This window comes from Diospyros lotus, chromosome 5 (genome assembly GCF_014633365.1).
Source record: "Diospyros lotus cultivar Yz01 chromosome 5, ASM1463336v1, whole genome shotgun sequence".
In the NCBI taxonomy this organism is placed as follows: Eukaryota; Viridiplantae; Streptophyta; class Magnoliopsida; order Ericales; family Ebenaceae; genus Diospyros; species Diospyros lotus.
In genome coordinates, this window is record NC_068342.1 from 15579974 (window position 1) to 15602682 (window position 22709).

Below are 22709 nucleotides of genomic sequence, written 5' to 3' on the forward strand. Positions count from 1 at the left end.
CCCGGTGGTAGGACTGCTCACTCCAGATTTGCAATTCCACTAAATTCGAATGAAGATTCAACCTGCAACAATAAACAGGGAAGTCCTCTTGCAGAGTTAATAATAAGAAGCAGTCTTATCATTTGAGACGAGGCTCATATGATGAATAAATATTGTTTTGAGGCTTTGGATAGGAGCATGCGAGATATTCTAAGATTCAGTAATCCAATGAGTTTAGAATTACCATTTGAAAGGAATGTTGTAGTCTTCGGATGGGACTTTCAACAAATATTACTTGTGATTCCAAAAGGTATTAGACAAGATATCGTGCTTGTAACCATCAATTCATCGTACCTATGGAGAAATTGTAAGGTATTGAGATTGACAAATAACATGAGGCTCCAAAATGTTGAATCTGATGAAGACTTGATCAACTTAAAGTCTTTTTCTGAATGGATAGCAAGTATAGGGGATGGAACAATTGGCGGTCCAAATGACGGTAATGCGGTTATTGATATACTAGATGACCTGTTGTTGAATGTATTAGATGATCCTGTTGCGTCAATCGTGAGCAGCATGTATTCGAAGTTTACTTTTAATGTTAATGAAGTTGAATATCTTCAAGGTAGAGCTATATTAGCACCGACTCTTGATGTCGTGGAGACTATCAATGAATACATGATTTCACTTAATGCAGCTGAGGCAAATACATACTTAAGTTCAGACACAACTTGCAAATCAGATTGCAATGTTGATATTTTACAAGACCTTCACACGCCTGAATTTTTAAATGCAATTAGGTGCTTTGGCATGCCGAACCATGAATTAAAGCTAAAGGTTGGCACTCCAATTATACTGTTGAGAAACATAGATCATTCCATGGGATTATGCAATAGCACTAGGTTGGTTATCACAAAAATTGAAAACCACGAACTTAAGGCAAAAATTTTGACAAGCAACAATGATGGACATAAGGTTCTTATTCCAAGGATAACATTAACCTCATTTGACCCTAGGCTGCTTTTCAGATTACAAAAGAGACAATTCTCTCTTATTGTGTCGTATGCAATGACAATCAATAAAAGTCAAGGTCAATCATTGTCTCATATTGGGTTGTACTTGAAGAAACCAATTTTCAGTCACAAACAATTATATGTAGCTGTTTCTAGAATTATAAATCACAAAAGATTGAAAATTTTGATTTATGATAAAGATGGGAGCCAGACAAATTCAACAACAAATATAGTTTTTAAAGAGATTTTTCAAAATTTATAGTAATTCTCTCGAGATGTATTAATTTTTTAAACAGATGTATCATATTATTATATTCACTTCTTAAACTTTTATTATTGTCGTGTTTATTTACACATACATAAATTATAATTATTAATTTTAAATAAATTCAATATATATGAAATTCGGTGCTTCTTAAGGGTAACGAAGTAGTTTACATTAATCACTGAACCAAGATTCAACTATTATTTAATGTAAAATTTATTGGGGTGTCTCTAGCATTGACCATTCTGCTGGGTCACCTCAGCCTCGGTGGTGGTGGTTGGAAACTATTTATTTACCTTTTATGTCTAATTGACAATTCATGACACCTTACCAACTACTCCTCTTAGTCTTACGCCTCTTTGTTTAAACATACTTCAATCCTTTTTAACTCCGACTACAAAATGATCGCTATGACTAAGCGAGAGCGATTTTGTTCATCCCTTTTAACGGGATGATGGTCACTCTCACTGTTTTTATGAGGATGAAAAGTAACGAAACGACAATTAAACAGTGAGGGCAGGGACGGATCCAGCAAATTGGGGTGGGGTGGGGTGGGCTGGGACTGGGCTGGGCTAGGTCAGGGGTGGGATGGGGTTAGGCTAGGCTAAAATGAATTTAGAGCAAACTTTTGTATTAAAATTTTAATTTTTTTGTGGGTTGCCTTGGGCTTCAGCCCAGGGCAGCTCACATGTGTATCCGCCCCTGAGTGAGGGTGACCATCACCCCCGTTAAAGAACAACGTGACACTAAATAATTTGTGTTAGCACACTACAGTTTACTCCTCTAATATATTTAAAATTTTATTTAAATTCAACTTATTTTATTTAAAATTATGTCTAAATAAATTAAAAAGTAAACTATAATCATAAAAAATGTATAATTTTTTTTTTACATGTGAGTTACTCCTTTATATATATATATATATACATTTGAAAACATAAATTTAAAGAAAAGTATGTGTATAGATAAACATTACACACAAATATTTAGTCTTGTAAAAGAAAATGAAAGAAAAGGAATAAATATTTTTTCAGAAAAGAAAAAAAGACAGACAACAAAAAAAAAGAAGGAAATTGATGAGAAATAATTAGATATGATATTAATTATAAGAAATTTAGGTAAGTTTATATATATTATGATTACTATAATATATAATTAATTTATTTTGATAAAAAAATATAAAAGATTATACTAAAAGATGATACGATAAATTTTAACATCTTATAAATATATAACTATCATGCAATTTATATAATATTATATAAATTATAAATACTTTATTAATAAGATAGATAATATCATCTTTTTCTAATTTTTACTAAAAAAACTAAGAATATATATATATATTTTTTAATAACCCAAGTATGCCCGACTAATATTGAGGACGACCTTTCCCCCAATTTGACCATTGGGTAAATTTGAATACGATCACTACCTTTATACACACAAAATATGATATTCAATTTACACATCCACATAAAGATAAATACTATCACAAGAATTTGATGTCTGATATTCTTAATAAAATTTTATATATTTTATGGAGGGGGGGGGGGGGGGGGGGGGGGGACAAGGGTGTTTTTAAAATATAAGGATATGATTACAAAATTCACGTAGAGAAATAGTAGTTTACTCCTATATATTTTATTAATAAAAATGAAAAATATAATATTTTCTTAATTTCCACTAACAGATACTAATGAAATTGTAATGTTAAGGAAATATTAGAAGTATTTTTAAAACACAAAAATATGATCATGAATCTCACTCACAAAATCTCGGGAAAAAAATAATAGTTTACCCATTTAATAAAGGTATCTAGTCAACTAGAATTTTCAATCACAAAATCTATGCCCAGTGCAAGTTAGCAAGTAGACTCAATGGAACATATGCAATAACTTATAAATATGACTCAATAGAACGAATGCACATGCAATAACTTTAGAAATAACTTTACAACATTCCGTGCATTAACTTGTAATGAGAAAAGAACTAGTATAGCTTCTTACCACCCATCCAATTTTTGAAGGGTAGATGGAGAAACACACTTTGACCACAAACACAAATCACCCCTTCTTTTTTTGTCATCCTGGAGAATACCCATCGCACACAGATTGGTTCCATATCCATCTAATATCAAAAACATTATTCTGTAATGCATTTCATAGCTCTACAGCTACCTAGACAGGTGATATTTGATGTACACTTTACAATATTCTTCTCCAGAAGTTAACTAATGGAGGGGGGCAATATGCTTCGGATAAATAATTTTTAAGCTTGAACAGGAGGAGAATATGCTCGAAAAATATGCGTAGAAGAAGATGAAAGAGAATTGATGAAAAGATCTATGTTCTGATTTAGAATGTGTACCCACAGAGAGACCATTTGGCAATGGGGGCTGCAGTGATGCTTTTCAACACTATGGGTGGAGACCCAGAAAAGTACCAAAGTGATCATTCATTCATCTACTTCTAAGATGGTGGGTGTCTAGAAGGCCATCTAAAAGTCCTCAAATATCAAAGTCCTCAGAAGTTGTTTCCAGAAAAAGGACTTCTCTCCCAATGGGTCAATCAGGGTGCACCCAGTCTTTTTATTGTTTTTTTTTTCTCGATAACTAAAATTATATTTACTTAAAACTTTAGTGGGAAAGGGAACTTAGACTCACGAAAACCGACCTTAAGACCTCAAACTCATCAACGCTACATCTACCAGTGGACTACAATTGGATGTTGCAAGAGCTCTCAAGTTCAAGAACAGAATATTCTTTCAAAGACACAGCAAATATATTAGCATAATCTGAACAACCAACTGCAATAAACTCAAAACAGCAACCAATGACAACCAAGCAAACGCCTGCAGCGAATGAGCGGTTCCCCTTTTTCTACAACAACAAAATGGGGGAAAAGAAAACAAAAGGATATATTATAAAAGAAACAAAATATGTTAAAACATGAAAATTCAAAATAAATGAAATTTTATTAGTTGTTGGCCTAACAAAAGACCACCTTTTTTTTTTTTTTTTGTGTGTGTGGGTGTGTTTCTAGTTTTTCCTTCCATTGCTAACCATTACTTTATGCAGGCAAAGAACTAGATTCCTTCATTCGCACTACCTTACTACGCAACCTGTCCATGAAGGCTGGATTGGCTCTAAGTCTCTCCTTGACATAAGAAGTTCGGGCCTCCTCTACAAGCTTATTGGCTTTTCCAGCTTCCTCAATTAGGGAAAATAGCGTTCTTAAGCAATCCTTTCTGTTCTCCTCCCGATGTTCAAACCTGATTGAAAAAGAAAAAAATATATAAGTAAAAGTTTCCTAAACAAACAGTTATCTGTCACAGTGTATATTGAACAGTAATGAGGTATAACTAGATCTACTTATAAGATGAGAATGAGAGTCCCACCTTGATGTAGAATGAAAGAAGAAAGTTGAAGAGAAAAAGTAAAAACTAGGAAGAAATGAACACGAAGCAAAAGGCCAAGAGAAAGAAAAAAGAGAGATTTCAGAAGAGAAAATCACAATTATGTTCATAAAAAAAGAGTTACTGTTAATTACGTGATAAACCTATTTTATACACTAAAATCCAATCCTAGTTAAAAGTCCAAAACATCATTAACCTACTATGATTATTTCAACAAAATAAATAAAAGACAAAACTCATTAAAAGATAAAGTCTAAAAATCTAAATTCTAAAGAAAATAGGATATATCTAAATTTCATATATCCTAATATCAAATATTGAAATTTAATACTTCTAATTTCTCATCATTCTCCCCTTATTTGGAAAAGAAAAAAAAAAACTAGTCCTCAAGTTTTATATAGACTCATGCAGCAGGTAGTCGAGGATCATTGTTAATACCAACTCGCTCAAAGTGGGGGAGAACCGATACTACCATGGTTAGATCCTGCTACCTCCTATACAACTCCAGTAAGGCAAGGAACCAAATTGTATGCTAAATATAAGGTGAATACCCAACATACAAGAAAACATTGAATCTATCCATCCCTAGTAAAGAACTTCTGCTCACCAATAATAATGTCAACTTTATATTTGTGAGCATAATAAAAAGGTAAGTGCAATGGGACTTTAGGCTTTAGAGCAAGTTTAGTGAATGGGTTGAAGTTTGCCGAGGAAAAAAAAAAAAAGAATGGTCAACAAAAGGTTCAGATAAAGGAATTAATGGTCTTTATATGGTATAATTTCCCCCTGAAGCATTCCATAAGAGCTTCTGGCCCTGAGAATGGATCAAATCAGGGGGTCTTCCCCCTGATTTAATCCATTCTGCGTTATTATTTTCTCTGTTTGTAGCTCTTAGTTTGGGTCCATTCTTGCTCATTCTCTCCAATTTTGCAGAGCACTCAGTAAGAGTATGCTCTAGCTATCCACATTTGTAGCAAAAATCAACAAGTGTTCATGTTTGTCTCCTCCTCATCACTTTTGACTTGCCTCTCGATTTTAAAGCCTAGGGCTACTGGTTTGTGTATGATGATTTCTACTCAACCAAGAGGTAGTAGAACCATCCCTTCATGGCTGTGAAGGCTTCATCAACTTGGATCGAGCTCCCCATAACTGCAGCCACAGGCAATGCATTCTCCTTGTTCATTTTTAAGGAGGGAGCTCCTGTAGCTGAGTACGGATTTATATGGAGGAAAATCAACTTCTTGATGCTTCTTTTCTGAACTCCAAGTCTCAAGTGTCATTAGCTTCCCCATTAGGTTCCAAGGAGTTTTTTGGATAATCAATTGGACATCATATTCTTATTGGAGAAATGTAAAATGAATGTGTATGGTAAACCTTCATTTATTGTGGACTGTTTCTTAATTCTCCAAGAATTATGAGAATTCTTCTTAAATAAGATTCTTCTTACTAAACTGCAGTCCTTTAGCTTGTTGATCTGCTTCTTGTTTGTTTCACGGTCCAAAGCTATTTCTTCCATCCAGCTCAATGAGTTGGTTGTGCTGTTAGCTGTTGGGTCGTCTACTTCCAGCATTTCCATTGATCTTCTCTGGGGTACTTTAATACACATCTTTTTAGAAGTTATCGGAGAAGGGAACCCATTATGCAATTCCCTGTCATGACCCTAGGGGGGAGTACTGTAATTGGGGAACTTTGTAAACCATTGGGAGTCTAACTAAAGGGTAACTTTGTAAACCGTTGGGAGTCTAACTAAAGGGTCAGGTGGCTAGTTAGGCAGAATCGGTTGGGTGTATAACAGCTAGTTGTTGGGTTGTTAAGTAGTTAAAAGATCTGTTGAATTGGCTAGAGGTTTCCTATATAGGGACCTACAACATTGTAGAAGGATTATCGATTGAATACACGATCAATTCTCCCTTCCCCTTGATTCTCCCTCTCTATTTCTCTCCCTCTCCCTCTCGTTCTTACATTCGGAAATTACCAAATTGGCAGCCCTAATTCAAGGGCTTGACAATTGTAGTATCAGAGCCAACATTCTTGGTAGCCGGCGGAGTGGGTCAATCGGTTTGAGTCATTGGAGCGTACCAGAGAAATGGTTGACGTGAAAGAGTATACGGGGCCAGTGGGTCAATCGATTCTTGGTGCAGATGTTTGTGGGTGTCAACTGCGTTTAACACCCAAGTCCATTCTGATGAGCTTGGGTCAGAATTGAACGTGAAATTGGAACAGAAATTCCACAAGAGTGGATTGAACTCAAGCCAAGGCAGCACGGGTGAACCCAAGGCGGTCTTAACTAGAGTGGGATGCAAGAAGTTGAAATTGGGTTCAAATCTTTAAGGAAAAACAGGAGAAAGTTCAAGAAGACGGACGTGAAGCAGGTGCAGGTTCAAGTTGCGATCTCAGTTGAAGCTAGGGGGTTACTGGACCTCTGGCTATTGCATGGTGAGATTCAGGATATAGGTGGGTGTAAGAAGATCAGAAAGTCACTGTTGGTCCTTGTAAGAAGATCAAGAAAAGGATTCTTGAAAGAAATAAGATGGCAGAAGGTACAAGATTGAATCAATTGGAGATCAGATTGGAGGCGATAGAACCGAGATGTCCCATACTCAAGAAACGATGCTCCAAACAAGGACTTGGCAGAATGGAGGGAAACCATGTGGGCAGTGGTGGAGAAACAACAAGAAGCCATTGCGCGGTGCCAAGAAACGATGGAGCAGAAAGGGCAGAGGATCGATAGTGTGCTGAGCCTGTTGTCCTCCCTGCCCCAATCTCGGTTGTCGAAATTTCCGCCAAAGCAGGCCTCTGATCCCATTTTGTCGCAGCAGGGCAATCCATCAAGAACTCAAGGGGTTCTTGAAGAAGAAGAAGATCAGCCTGCCATTCAAGGAACCCAGGTTAGGCATCCGCAGCCCCTAACTCACATCCATAAACCCTATGTCAAGATTGAAAATTCCAATGTTTGAGGGGAAGAAACCAAGGTGGTGGACAAGGAGACGTGAGAGATTTTTTCAGTTCTACAGAAACAGAAGATCAATGTGGTTGCAGACTATTTGAATGATGTAGCAGACCCTTGGTATCAAGGATGGGTTCAAGATGAAGGAATGCAAGGGAGTTGGACAGATTTTGCTGAAGGGTTACGTGAGCGTTTTGGGGAGAACAGTATGGCGGATGTAGTAGAGGAATTCAACAAATTAAAGCAAGAAGGGGCCGTAGTGGAGTACCAAGCTCGATTTGAGGAATTGAGATCCATGGTGTGCACTGTGCAGCCAGGACTCACTGAACAATACTTGGTATCCAGCTTCATTTGTGGTATCCAGCTTCATTTGTGGATTGAGGGAAGAATTACAACCCATGGTAAAGATGATGATGTCCACATCAGTGAGGCAAGCGGTAGAAAAGGCTAGACTACAGGAGTTGACACTAGAAGCCATTTTTAAGAAGCATAATTGTCGGCAACTAGGGTTTCCGATGTAGAATAGTGTCGAGAACAATACCGATGAACAGTACATAGGGACGGAACAATAATTACAACATAATTCTATTTTAGATTATGTCTATTTTAATCTTTTTTTCATGTTAGGGTTTGCTATTATGATTGCTTGTTGCTAGGGTAGTATTTAAACTCTTTTTCTCTTCTTTTAGAGGGAGTTTTTCTAACAGAATTCTAGAAATTTCTTTAAACTTTCTGGTGGAATCCAGTTCCCTTTGATTTCTTAGAGATTTCACTTGAAATCTTTTCTTATTGCTACGTCAAGTGGTATCAGAACACGGTTTCTCCATCTCCATATCATTGACTGCTATCTTTCTCCATCAAATCGACCATGGGTGATGAGATTGCTGCCATGAAGGCCGAAATTAATGCACAAAACCAACGGATTGACAATCTGTCCACACAACTTGGAGAGATTCGCCAATTGCTGTTGCAGGTTGTTGGAAATAGCGAAGGAAACGACGTTGGAAACCCTCCACCAGCCAACACTGGCAATCCACAGAGTCCTAACCAAAGGAATCACCACGATATAAACGCCCATGGTGAGAGACAACGAGGAAACAATAGGCGGCCAGCAATTGAAGACAGTGAATCGGATTCCGGAGAGGATTTTGAGGATCCGCCTCAATACCACAATTGCTAACACCGAGGCACCTATGACGATTATAGGATTAAGGCAGATATCCCTCCTTTCTCGAGAAACTTGAGGATTGAAGAGTTCCCTGATTGGATGGTGGAAGTTGAGCGATTTGTGGAGATTATGGAGGTCCCTGAGATGAAAATCGTTAAGATGGTGGCTTTTCGTTTGAAATTTGCAGCTATTGTTTAGTGGAATCAATTGCAGAAAACTCGCCAGAGATAGGGAAAGAATAGGGTTCGAACCTGGAAGAAGATGAAACAGCTTATGATGGATCGGTTTTTACCTGCTGACTATGAGCAGATTTTATATCACATGTATTTGGGATGCACACAAGGCAACCGATCAGTGTTGGACTACACCCATGAGTTCATGAAACTAGCCGAGCGCAACAATTTGATCGAATCTGAAAATCAGAAAGTGGCCAGGTATATTAATGGACTGAAAGTTGCTTTACAAGATAAAATTGGGTTGCAGAATCTTTGAACTTTACAGGAAGCCATTAACATGGCATTAAAAGCTGAGATGATTGGAGTTGAGAGAGCAGCGACCAACTATCGTAGGGCTGCCACACCTATTGAACAACCACTAAACAGTGCTATTGACAAAAAAAAAAGGGCAACTGCTAGCTCATCTAGTTCCCAAAACAAGGCTAATACAGAAGAAGGCAGCAACAGATTTGCTAATAGAGGAGCAGGGCGAGTTCCACCTCAAAGGGAGAATCCGTATGCCAGGCCTTCAGTTGATATTTGCTACAGGTGTCAAAAATCTGGACATCGCTCCAATAACTGTCCAGAACGAAGATAAGCTAACTTGGTGGAGCGTGTGGAGTTTTCAAAGGTAGAAGAAGAGGTGGTGGATGAAGGTGAATATGATGGAATAGAGTTTGCTCTTGAGGAAGGATTGGAGAGATTCAACTTGGTGCTGCAGCAAGTCCTCTTGTCACCAAAAGAAGAGGGACAGAGACATAACATATTCTGTTCGCTTTGTTCCATTAAGAATAAAGTGTGGGAAGTGATTGTAGATAACGGAAGTTGTGAGAACTTTGTATCAAAGAAATTAGTAAGTATGTTACAGTTACCAACTGAGAACCATCCCAATCCATATTCCCTTGGTTGGGTGAAGAGGGGACCTTTTGTTCAAGTTACTGAGACGTGTAAAGTACCGCTCTCCATTGGCAAACGTTATAAGGATGAGGTGATATGTGATGTCATTGACATGGATGCATGCCATATTCTTTTGGGTCGCCCTTGGCAATTTGATGTTGACTCTACTTTTCGGGGACGTGACAATGTGGTGTTATTTATGTGGGACAGCTATAAGATCGCCATGGCTTCTCTCAAACTAGAGATGTCAAAAGGGCTGGCCATTCGAGGACGTGACAATGTGGTGTTATTTATGTGGGACAGCTATAAGATCGCCATGGCTCTTCTCAAACTAGAGATGTCAAAAGGGCCGGGCCGGCCAGGCCCGAGTCGACTCACGAGCTTTTTAAACGAGCCGGGCTGGCCTTTTTATTAAAAGGGTCGGGCCGAGCCCGGCCGGGCCCTTAGCCCACAGGGCTTAGCGGGCCGGGCCTGGCCCTTTTTTTCTTTTTTTTTTTAAATAATTTTTTTAAAAATAATGCATATAATATATACATATATAAATATCAAAATAATGCATATATAAAAATCAATTTTTTTCTTTTTTTCCTTTTTAAAATATTTTCTATCTTAAGTTTAAAATATTATTTCATCATTTTATATTTCAAAATTCTATATGCCTTATAAATTTTCTTGTGAATTGATATGAAAAATAATGCACATATAAAAAGGAGAATGTTTATTTATAATTTAAATATATAAAAAATTTAGTTTGAAAATTTTAAATAAATTGATGGTTATTATTTATATATATTGCGAAATGTAAATTTTTTAGCATCCAATATCAATAATTAATAAACAATAACATAATTAAAAAAATAAATGAGTAAGGGCCTAACTGGCTGGCCCATAAGGGCCCAACAGGCCAAGCCCAATTTATTTGGCCCGGCCCATTTGAACAGTGCAAAGCGTAGCCTGGGCCAGGCGGGCCGCGCGGCCCTTTTGACACCTCTATCTCAAACAAACGGGAAGTGCGAACAAACAAAGGTCAGAAAGTTTTCTTACTCTCACAAACAACGAGCAAGAAATTGTAATTTTGCAAGGCACTCTGACTACATCTACCCAATAGCGGTAAAAGGGCTTATGGTGGTTGGGAAGGAAGGAGACATGATTCCAGTTGAAATACATAAAATATTAAATGATTTTCAGGTTTTGATTTCAGGCGTGCTCCCAAATGAATTGCCTCCTATGCGAGATATCCAGCACTAGATTGACCTCATGCCAGGAGCAAGCCTTCCAAATTTGCCTCACTACAGAATGAGTCCGAAGGAGAATGAAATTTTGAGAGAGAAGATTGAAGACTTGTTGAAGAAGGGGTTTATCAAAGAGAGCATGAGTCCGTGTGCAGTCCCCGTTCTATTGGTGCCTAAGAAAGGAGGGACTTGGCGAATGTGTGTTGACAACCATGCCATCAATAAAATAACTGTGAAGTACAGGTTCCCTATTCCACGACTTGAAGACATGCTAGATGTACTTTCGAGGTCTAGCATGTTTACAAAGATAGACCTTCGTAGCGGCTACCACCAGATTCGAATCAAGCCCGGGGACAAGTGGAAGACTGCATTCAAAAGCAAGGATGGGCTCTACGAATGGTTGGTAATGCCCTTTGGATTAATCAACGCTCCTAGCACCTTCATGAGATTAATGAACCAGGTACTTAGACCTTTCATTGGCTCTTTTGTTGTTGTGTATTTTGACGATATTCTCATTTACAGCAAGAATAAAGGACAGCATCTCACCCATTTGAGACAAGTCTTGGACGTGTTGAAAGAAAATCAACTTTACATCAACCTGAAGAAGTGCACGTTCTGCACCAATAAACTCCTATTCTTGGGCTACGTAGTTGGTGAGGATGGTATACACGTGGATGAGGAGAAGACAAAAGCAATCCGAGATTGGCCAACTCCAAAATCAGTGTCCAATGAGAGAAGCTTCCATGGCTTAGCCACTTTCTATAGGCGATTTGTACGACATTTCAGCACCATAGTGGCACCACTCACTGAATGTCTGAAGAAAGGAAGATTCAGTTAGGGAGAGGAACAAGATAAGAGCTTCGCCCTCATCAAGGAGAAGTTGGGCACTACCCCAGTACTAGCCTTGCCAAGTTTTGACAAGGTATTCGAGGTTGAATGCGATGCCAGTGGCATAGGTGTTGGAGCAGTACTCTCTCAAGAAAAGAGACTTGTGGCTTTCTTTTCTAAGAAATTGAGTGAGGCCAGACAGAAATGAAGCACTTATGATCAAGAATTCTATGCAGTTGTGAGAGCCTTGAAGCAATGGGAACACTACCTTGTGCAGAAGGAATTTGTGTTGTTCACTGATCACCAAGCTTTAAAGTTTATTAACAGCCATAAGCATGTCAATAAGATGCATGCTAGGCGGGTAGCTTTTCTATAGAAATTTCCTTTTATGCTCAAACACAAATCTGGGAGTTCGAATCAAGTTGCCGATGCCCTCAGCCAAAGAGCCTCTCTATTAATCACACTTTCCCAAGAAATCGTGGGATTTGAATGCTTGAAGGAGTTGTATAGAGGTGATGATGATTATGGGCAGATTTGGAGCAAGTGTGTGAATCACGAGCCCATGGCAGATTTCCATATCAACGATGGGTATTTGTTTAAGGGCAATTAGCTTTGTATTCCTACCTCTTCCTTGTGTGAGAAGTTGATTCGGGACCTACATGGTGGAGGTTTGAGTGGACATTTGGGGCGTGACAAAACCATAGCTACTTTGGAGGAACGATATTACTGGTCTCAATTGAAGAGGGATGTTGGCAACATAGTCCAAAAATGTTATACGTGCCAAACAATGAAGGGTCAGGCCTAAAATACAGGATTGTACATGCCACTTCCCGTTCCCGAAGGCATATGGCAAGATCTTGCAATGGATTTCGTGGTGGGATTACCACGAACTCGAAGAGGAGTTGACTCAATATTTGTGGTAGTTGATAGATTTTCCAAGATGGCGCACTTCATCACTTGTCGGAAAACTTCTGATGCCTCGAATGTAGCCAAACTATTTTTCAGGGAGGTTGTTCGCTTGCATGGGGTTCCCAAATCCATTACTTCTGACAGAGATACGAAATTTCTGGGGCACTTTTGGATTACATTATGGAAATTGTTTGGGACGAAATTAAATAGAAGCAACACTGCCCATCCTCAAACAGATGGACAGACAGAGGTCACCGATCGTACACTTGGGAATATGATTTGAAGTGCGTGTGAAGACAAACCAAAACAGTGGGATTATGCATTAGCTCAAATTGAGTTCGCGTATAATAGTGCAGTTCACACAACTACAGGTAGATCTCCATTTGCTATCATGTATACTGAAGTTCCCCATCATGTTGTTGATTTGGCAAAGCTACCTAAGGGTAAGAGTAAGAATAAAGTTGTTGAAGAAGTGGTTGCTATTCGTGATGAGGTAAGGCAAAAGCTGGAAAAGACTAATGCAAAGTATAAGACAACGGTCGATTTTCACTGTCGAAATAAGCAGTTTCAGGAGGGCGATTCAGTGATGGTGTTTTTGAGGAAAGAGAGGTTTCTCGCTGGTACCTACAACAAGCTGAAGCCTCGAAAATATGGTCCTTTCAAGGTGCTTAAGCGGATTAACAACAACGCCTATATCCTTGATTTGCCAGCCTCCATGGGAATTTCTAGTACCTTCAATGTGGCAGACTTGTATGAGTACCATGAAGATTCTGAACCCCTCTATCCAGAATATAACTCGAGGTCGAGTTCCTCGGAGGTGGAAGGGACTGATGTAGAACAGTGTCGGGAACAGTAGTGATGAACAGTACGGTAAACAGTATCGATGAACAGTGCGTACGGTGAACAGTAACGATGAACAATACACAGGGACGGAACAGTAATTACAACGTAATTCTATTTTAGATTATGTCTATTTAAGTCTTTTTCATGTTAGGGTTTGCTATTATGATTGCTTGTTGCTAGGGTAGTATTTAAACTCTTTTTCTCTTCTTTTAAAGGGAGTTTTCCTAATAGAATTCTGGAAATTTCTTTAAATTTTCTGGTGGAATCCAGTTCCCTTTGATTTCTTAGAGATTTCGCTTGAAATCTTTTCTTCTTGTTCCGTCAATTTCCCTTGGTAACAGGTGACGACAGCTAGGGTTTGGTTTCTAACTTGGGAAAGACAGCGATTGGTATTGATGGAAGATTTCAATCAGTGTTAATTGATTGATGATTGATTGATTGATTATATGTACTTTCTAAAAGTAGAATTGTATCTTATAGATTAGTATATGTTTCCTAATTTGTTTGTATCCTAAAATTGTATAGTTCCTAATCTAGATTTAGAATTCTTTCCTAAGCTAATTTTAGTAGCTTCCTAATCTTGTAAAGAGTCTTGTATAAATCAAGCTCTACCCATAAGTAAGAAACAAGACAAAAAGGATTATTTTTCTACTAATTCTTGACAATAATGTTCCCTACGAGCTAAGTTTATTGGCCGGATAGTATGGGGGCGGTAACTCTAGGCTTTTGCTTACAAGGCCTAATCAAGAGGCAGCCAAAGCACATTCCTATAATAATGGCACTAAGGGTAATCAGATAGAGCAGATGAGACAACTAGGGCTATGCTTTAGGTGTGGAGACAAAAATAGCCCCAGCCATCAATGTAAGAGGTAGTTGATAAATATGGAGGGTCATGATGGGGAAAAGGAAGAAGAAGAATAGGATGTCTCCCATGAGGAAACAAGTGAGTGCAAGGTGATCACCGGGGAGGAATCACAACTGCATTCTATACAAACTAAAGTGTTTGAAGGGAAGGCTGAGGCAGTAGCGAAACAGCCAGAGGTTGTGAACACTACTACACTTCTACTACTCAAAGGGGAAAAACAAAACAATAAGGAGGCAACAAGGATTGAAGGCAGGGATTGGTTGAACCATAGTCGTCACTGTCAATTATTGGGGACAAGAATTGTTTTAAGGGGTGGGGATTGTCACAACCCTAGGGGGCAATATTGTAATTGGGGAACTTTGAAAACCGTTGGGAGTCTAACTAAAGGGTCAAGTGGTTAGTTAAGCGGGAATCAATTGGGTGTATAACAGCTAGTTGTTGGGTTGTTAAGTAGTTAGAAGATCTATTGAATTGGCTAGAGGTTTCCTATATAGGGACCTACAGCATTGCAGAAGGACTATCGATTGAATACACGATCAATTCTCCTTTCCTCTTGATTCTCTCTCTCTCTTTCTCACTATTTCTCTCCCTACCTCTCATTCTTACATTCAAAAATTACCGAATTGCCAACCCCAATTCAAGGGCTTGACAATTCCTTCTTCTTGATCAGCCTATATGGGTGGAGAACAATTTAGATGGTGTTTTCTTCGTCTTTTAGTTTTTAATTTTGAGTTTTAAATTCATTTTTAGTTTTGTATTTTAAGTGTCCGTTTTGAGATTTTTGTAAACGTGTTCTTTTTGTCATTTTGAAAAACTGTTTCTTAAAACAAAAAATTAGAAAACACGTTTGCTTTAAAATTTTGAAAAACATAATTTTATAATATTTTATTTAATAAATTTAATTTAAAATAAATTATAAACTATTATTAATAAATTATAAATTATTAAAAAATTAATAAAAAAAATTATATTACATATTCATATTCAAATAAAACAAAACAAAAAAAAAATCAAATCAAAAAAGAATTCAAAACACATAAGATAGAATCGATGGGGTCTCGCACGGAGGGGAGGCAATGATGGTGGACGCAATGCAAGGAGAGCAACGGTGGGCGGTAGACGGCGGCTCACACGGCCAGTGGCGGGTGCGGTCGACGATGGTGGTCGCGGTGGCAGTGGCTGATGCGGTCGACGGTAGTGGCAGAGGTGATGCTGTGTTTTCGGGTTTGCGATTTTGGGTGTTTTGGAGAGAAGAGAGGAGAGAGAGAGAGAATGGATGGGGTCTGCCAAATTTGGGGGGAGAGGGGGGTCGATGGCAACTTTCAGCGGTGGCGAGCGAGGTCGACGGCGGCTCTAGCAACGATGAAGATGGCGGGCTCAATGTTTGGCCAAGGCTTGAGAGAGAGAGAGAAGAGAGGACAAAGAGAGGAGATGCGAGAATGGAGGCTGGGGGTGGGGGGGGGAGGCTGTCCGTTTTCCGTGTTTTGGTGTTTTGTGTGTGTTTTCACAGAAAACACCCAAAACAACAAAATGTTGTATATTGATGCAGTGTGAGGAAAAAATAACAAAAACAAGTGCAAAAATTGGCTAAAACAACATGAGATCAAATTTAGAATGAAGGTCTTAAAATTAGGGTTTAAGAAAACTTCAAAAGTAGAATTAGTGTAAAATGAATGTCTACAAAATGTCTTGAATGTCTACAATAATTAAATCCCAGTTTTCGATCTCAAAGGAATCCTTCTAATCTTAGCCATCCATCTATTTTGAAAGTCACATGACTACTTATTAAAGCTAAAGTACTAAACAAATTTACAAAACCTAATAACTCAATACTAACCATAACTAAACAAATGAAAATAAAATAAAAATATTCACAAATAAAGAATAGTTCCTGCATCAATTTTTGCAATCTTTTTATGGTACCGAGTTGATGCAGAATAATAGAGAGAATGCAGAAAATCAAAGATGGATATAAGAAATTAAGAAGAAGAAGAGAAAAAGTAGTAAGAAGAAGATAAAAAGAAGCAAAAAGCTGTATGTGTGACTGTGAGAGAGAGAGATTTCAGGAGAAAATTGTAATTGCATCCAACATCATCAAAGAAAGTAACTGTTGATTACATCATAAACCTATTTTTAAGCTAAAATCCAATCCTAACTAAAACATGATTAACCTGACCATGGTTATCTCAACAAAATAAATAAAAAATAAAACTAACTAAAAGATAAAAAACCTAAAAATCTAAAATTTATACAAAATATGAAAAATCTGAATTTTAAATATCCTAATATCAAATATTAAAATTTTAATACTTCTAATTTCTCGACACACATCCACTCTAACAGATCAAAATGTAAATAATGTTTTTAGCTAACCATCCTTCCAATTGCTAACAAAAGGCATTGGTGTGGCAGCAAGTGCTTGGTAGGACAAGATAAATCCATTTGAAGCCTTGACAGAAATTCCATGGTCTCTCACTGCAAAGGAGGATTGTTGGTCGGAAACACAGTATCTCTGGTTTTGTTTAAGAATTGATGGGTTAGCTTATATATGATTTAGGATTAATGGTTGCTTTTGTTTTTGTTCACATACATTTCATACTCATGCAATTAGATAATTTTGAAATTGTGAAACACAGTTTTTCATTATGGTTCATGAGTTTGTAATTTAACAACCCGTGGGTTTGTAGATGCCAATTTTCCACTTAATGAAGTCAATTTTGGAGAAAATATTTAACTTTTTTTCAGCTCTTACTGATGCTTTGTCAGCCTTAGATAAGTCTACAAGGGATTCTAGAGTTTTCTTCTTCTTTTTCCACAATTCACTGTAGCTATTCAAAGGCCACAAGAAAACACCCCTTTCAACTCCAAATAGCTACGAATCACACATGGTCAACCTATGCCTTTCCATTATCCTGTGGTCATAATTGAACACTAAAACAATGAAGCAGTGATCACTTGTGCCATTGCTCTAACAGATGATGATACATTTTTTACTGGGGGTCCCCCTCATCCCAGTCTTCAATGTTTTTTGAGCTCGTGAGTCATGATACCCATTTGAGATATTTTATTCTGTTGCATCTCGCAAGGAATCAGCCTTCATTTCAAGCTGAGTTGGATCCCAAAAGCTAAAATGTTAACCTTGTTCAGCAAGCCAGATGAAGTTAAAGAAAACACTAGCTGCTGCCCGTGTAATTGAGAGGGTTCAAGCATCAGCAAGGGAATGAAGAGGCAAGAAATCCATTTACTAAATCATGCTTTAGGGATGGCTGCAACAACTCAGAGAAGGCACTGCATGATTAGCCTGATCATTTGCATTTACAGGTCAGTCCTCCTTGGTCAGGGGCAATCTCAGAGTCCATGGCTTTGTTTCTCTTGATTGTGATTCAGAAGTGGAGAAGAAATCTTGTGAAGCCAGGGAGAAGATTAGAAAAGGCAAGGGATCAATAACATCAGCTTCAATTTTTAAGGAATGGGCTTCACATCACTTAGTGTCCTGATGGAAGTGTGTTTCTTGGACTACAGAGGGTGTACTTATCTGTTCAGGCAAGATGGATCCAGGATTGGGTTTTTCTTTTGCAGAAATTCTCTTTTTTTCTGGACTAGCAGTTCCCCTTTTGGGGTTGTTTGAGGTTGCAAACTTGATGTATGATACAGAGTGATGGGTCACCCAGGTCATTTATGGGACATGAAGATCATTTGAACCATCCAGCAATAACTGCATAGTCTTGTGAGATAGAGGATGAAACCAAAGGGGCACCTTCCATTCCATGGGCCCATATACTTGAGCTAGTGTTGACAGCCCACAGAACCCCCATTTTTAGACCACACCAAGTTTAACCCTAACATCTTCTTCCTTTTGGCCATTGATTTGACCAGTTAAAACAGATAGCTGGTATATAGGCCTTCCAGTCACAATGTTCCAGACATCTGCAAACTGTCAATTCTGAGAAATTGAGAGTCAAACCAAACCTCACCTCTTTCCACCTAGGAATCCCAGAAGCCTTCTCCTACTGCTTGGAAACCCTAGAATATTCATAAACCCCAATTGCTGTATCATTTATAAGCAAACTTAAGCCTACTTTTCTTAATCTATCCTGCATTACGCACAATAAGAACTAGCCTTCCCCCCCCTTAATTAAAATGGTTCTTCATTCTCTAGTTGCTTCACAGATAAATTATTGTGATTATAAATCTTAAAGACAACCCCAAGACAATAAAGCATCACAAATGAGTTATAAGGAAAAAGACAGCACTCTTTTGCTTCAATCAGAGAGAGAGAGAGAGAGAGAATAATCAAATGAGCAACTAAAGAATCATGGGATAGCTATCAAATTCATAATTCAAGGAATACTCAGCAAGCAATACATCAATAAGAGAAAGCACCAAAACTGGACATCTGTGACAGATAATCAATGCGTAAAACTGTATACATTAATGGCAATTAGCTGTAAATAGCTTACCTCTCACTGGTAATTGTTAGCTCATCTTTTCCTGGATGGTACCGCTTTCCAACAAGTTCTCTTAGACGACGAAATTGATGCTTTGAAAGCCCAAGCTCTTTGACAGTAACAGCCATCTTAACTTTTCGGTTTTTAGGGTGCCATGCATCACCCCCAGGAGCAAACACTGCACGTGTTTGCCACCTAAGAATTGGTCCCTCACCCGGTGGATCATCTAAATCCTTTTTTCTGTCTATAACAGCAGTTTCATCAAACTGTGGAGGCCCATCTGCCTCCATCATCTTTGCGCATTCCAAGACCATCTTATCTTCAAACTCCTTGAAAAGTTCATAACCTTTTTCAACTTCAATCTCCCCTCTTTCAACCATATCACCAATCTCATTGAATTTATCTTCCACTTTCTGCTTTATTTCATCTGAAAAGGTTGCCTCAAAATAAAATCACAATTGTGCCTTCACTGAATGAATTACATACAAGCATATTTGCAGATATTTGTCTCAGCCTGCCTAAACTATATCAACAAAAACCAAGCAAATACTCAAATGACAAGATTCTCAGGGCAATTATTTCATGAATTCTAAATAAATATCCACAGGAAATTACACAAACAAGAAGAAGACTCTGAAGAAGCATCAATAACCAAAGACACAGTTGAAGGAGGTAAGGAGTTGTTTAGACAAAACATGAACTGTATGATGTATAAAACATCCAGTACTCATGTAATAGGCATTCTTTAGATAAATGGAGAATTAAATCATTGCAACATTCATGATAATCTTCTAAAACTACTGAACTATATTATGGCATTTACCCATATTTGCATCATAGATTATTGTTAGATTAAAGCCTTCAGCTATTTCCCCCTATGGAGACAGTCAACAAACATATACGGGTTCAACTTTTGGTTGAGCCAAAACATGAAAGTCACAGGAGAAAAATGGAAGAGAGGAGTATCACTTATGCTTACTACTCGCTTGTGCTGGAGATTTCTTTCAAGTTTTTCAAACAATCAATGAATATTGCCAACTTCATAACAGGATATCATAAAAAGTATCGTAAAGAGCAAAAATAGAATATAGATCAGCACATTAGTAATTTACCAAAACAAACAAATAAATTGATAACTCACATGGTCCTGAACTCCTACAAGTAATCTGTTAGCTTGTATAAGGTTATATGAGTGCCCTTCTGTGCAGGCACTCATGTTTGTGCATGCCCATGTACATACAAGTGCATGTCACACGCATAAACAAAAAGCATGAACAAGATTTTGACATCAAACAGTACATAATTTTCCTATGTACCCTAACCCTACAGTTTTTAATACATGAAATGGGCACCAAATTGCTCCTAGGTGAATAATTCCTTAATTGACAAAAAAACATGCCCCCGAGGAAAATCAAAAAATAGGTAATGCAAGTAAAAGCAACAACAAGAAACCAAACGTCTATGAGAAACTACATACCGTAAAAAACAAACAACATTTACATTGAGTAGACTATCCCCTTACATGTATCAATAAACGAATTCATGAACTCAACCAGACCCTCTTACCCCTTTGAATTGAACTAACTACTCAGCAAGGAAGTAAACCGTACAAATACAAGCACATTTGAAACTTTCTTAATTGGTTGTTCAGCTTACTGAAACAAGATCTCAAGCATGTAATTGTATACCTGGGAGGAGCTTGTCCCAGCTAAGCATGTCCTCTAGTATTCCCTCGCACTCCCTCATGTCCTTAAGAAAGCCATGATCAGTTGCCTCCTTAATCATACCTTCCCACTTCTTTTCATCCATGTTGAAGTACTCATCTTTCATCATCCTCTTCATCACAATATCCCTTGCATTATACAAATCATCAATTTCTTCATCAGTCTCATACAATTCCTCAAAATCAGATTCAAATTCTTTGTCTTTAACATCATCTAGTGGCTTCATCCGAAGCTCATCCATCAATTCATCATCAGTTTCCTCATGCTTTCCAGTTAACTTCCTTGCCAAAATTGCTTCCATTATTGATGGGAGTGCCTCTTCATCACCTTTGAAGTACTTCTCTAAACGCATCTTCAGCTCTGGACAAAAAGAAAAGCAACAAATAACTATTTTGATCTCCAAAAACTCACGGGTGAATTTGCATATAATGGAAATTCAATTAAACATAAATCAAGCAGCCTGTATCCAGCATACGAAATAAAAATGCAAATAGAAGGAAGCCATAACCAAGAACCCGTAATATGCACATTTTAAGTATTGCGGGTAACATCCACTACAAAACGATATATTACATGATATATAGAAAAAATAGAATTTTCAGAACAAAGAAAATGTAAGAAAATAAAATACAAATCCAAGATTTACACGTTCATATGCATGTGCATATGCCTTTACTTTACATGCATCAACATGAAAGAAATGTAAACCCAAATTCCGCTTTCTGCAACAGGACTATTCATCTACCTAAAAAAAATATACAGCAAGCTGAAAGTAATGAAACTATTTCGAACGCCGGCCGCAAAAATGCGCATAAGACACTCCTGCTAATTTTATATTTTTCTACAATCAAGGGTTAGAAGACAATTACAGAATTTCTTTTCATTTTCTCTCTTTTCCCGGCATTTTCTTAGGAACCAAACAAGTACCTTTGTTACTGACGTCCTCAACGTTAATGGAGACCTCTTTCTTCTTCTCGGCTTGAGGCGCCAAGCTCGTTTCCTGTTGAAGAGTGCTAGGGCTAGAGTTGGGGTTTTCACCGGAGGAATCGTTTTGGGAACAGAAAAGCCTCGTGAGGGACGAGATTGAAGAAGTGAGAGCTTGGCGGTCGGCATTCGGATTCGGTCTGAAGGTCTGATGAGTGAAGAGATGATTTCTCAGTTGAAGCGCTCGCCTCATTGTGATGACGATAGCTTCTTCTTCTTCTTATTCTTTTACTTCTTCAATTAGGGTTCGAGAGCTTTGAACTCTGCTCTCTTGGTTCTGCAAATCCTGCCATTACAGTGATACTGAAGGTTACTTTTGGTATTTAAATTTCGCCAGCAATAAATTGTATTAAAATAAAAAATAGTTAATTATAAAAAAAATCAAAATTTACTGTATTTATAATTATGTATTCAATTTTTAATTTTTTTAATATTAGATTTAAAATTTTAATTTTTATCAAATATATACTATCATTGTTCTATCGTTAAAAAGAGATTATTAATTTTTATTGTGTCATTCTAAATTAAAATAATATAATTTTAAAAAATAATCGATTGAATAAGATATGCTTAAAATATTATATTACTTCTCTCAATAGCTCTTATTTGTTAAAAATGTTGGATCTAAAAAGATATTTAAGTAATATTAATTAAAAATTTAATATATATATATATAATATTCAAGATTGTTTGATTTTTAAAAAATAATTTTAGCAAAAGATAACCCGTCGCACAAATTTAAAATAAATTGAAAGTTTGGTCTTAATATTAAATAAATTAAAAATTCAATACATAATTGACAACATAGTCAAAGATGAGCCTTTTCGTAATTAACCTAATAAAAAATAATAAATTTTATGTAACAATTTTTAGATTTGGTAAAAAAAAAAAGCATCCAGCACTCCTATATTTGGAAAATAACATCAAGCCTCCCTTATGAGTTTAATGTCGTTAAAAAAACTAAATTACCCTCTA

General features: G+C 37.3%; 2 protein-coding genes across 2 annotated transcripts; one reads left to right on the forward strand and one right to left on the reverse strand.

Moving 5' to 3' along the window:
- Positions 1-372: 372 nt before the first annotated feature.
- On the forward strand, positions 373-3732 carry LOC127802119 (uncharacterized). The gene is made up of 2 exons (XM_052337811.1): positions 373-954; positions 3634-3732. Exons 1-2 carry the CDS (start codon positions 373-375, stop codon positions 3730-3732), a joined length of 681 nt encoding a protein of 226 aa, XP_052193771.1.
- A 420-nt stretch (positions 3733-4152) lies between these two features.
- Positions 4153-22020, reverse strand: LOC127801593 (uncharacterized). Its single transcript, XM_052336841.1, has 4 exons — positions 21678-22020; positions 20715-21110; positions 19039-19453; positions 4153-4530 (listed from the first exon to the last, which is right to left on the reverse strand). The coding sequence occupies exons 1-4, from the start codon at positions 21925-21927 to the stop codon at positions 4329-4331; spliced, it is 1263 nt and encodes a 420-aa protein (XP_052192801.1). The 5' UTR covers positions 21928-22020; the 3' UTR covers positions 4153-4328.
- Between the last annotated feature and the right edge of the window lie 689 nt (positions 22021-22709).

Coding starts and splice junctions, on each gene's coding strand:
- LOC127801593 (XM_052336841.1), bottom strand. CDS start 21,927: ATGAGGCGAGCGCTTCAACTGAGAAATCATCTCTTCACTCATCAGACC. Junction 19,454..20,714: donor CTGGGACAAGCTCCTCCCAG/GTATACAATTAC, acceptor CAACCTTTTCAG/ATGAAATAAAGCAGAAAGTG. Junction 4,531..19,038: donor CTAACAATTACCAGTGAGAG/GTAAGCTATTTA, acceptor TTTTTCAATCAG/GTTTGAACATCGGGAGGAGA.
- LOC127802119 (XM_052337811.1), top strand. CDS start 373: ATGAGGCTCCAAAATGTTGAATCTGATGAAGACTTGATCAACTTAAAG. Junction 955..3,633: donor GCAACAATGATGGACATAAG/GTTCTTATTCCA, acceptor GTGTACCCACAG/AGAGACCATTTGGCAATGGG.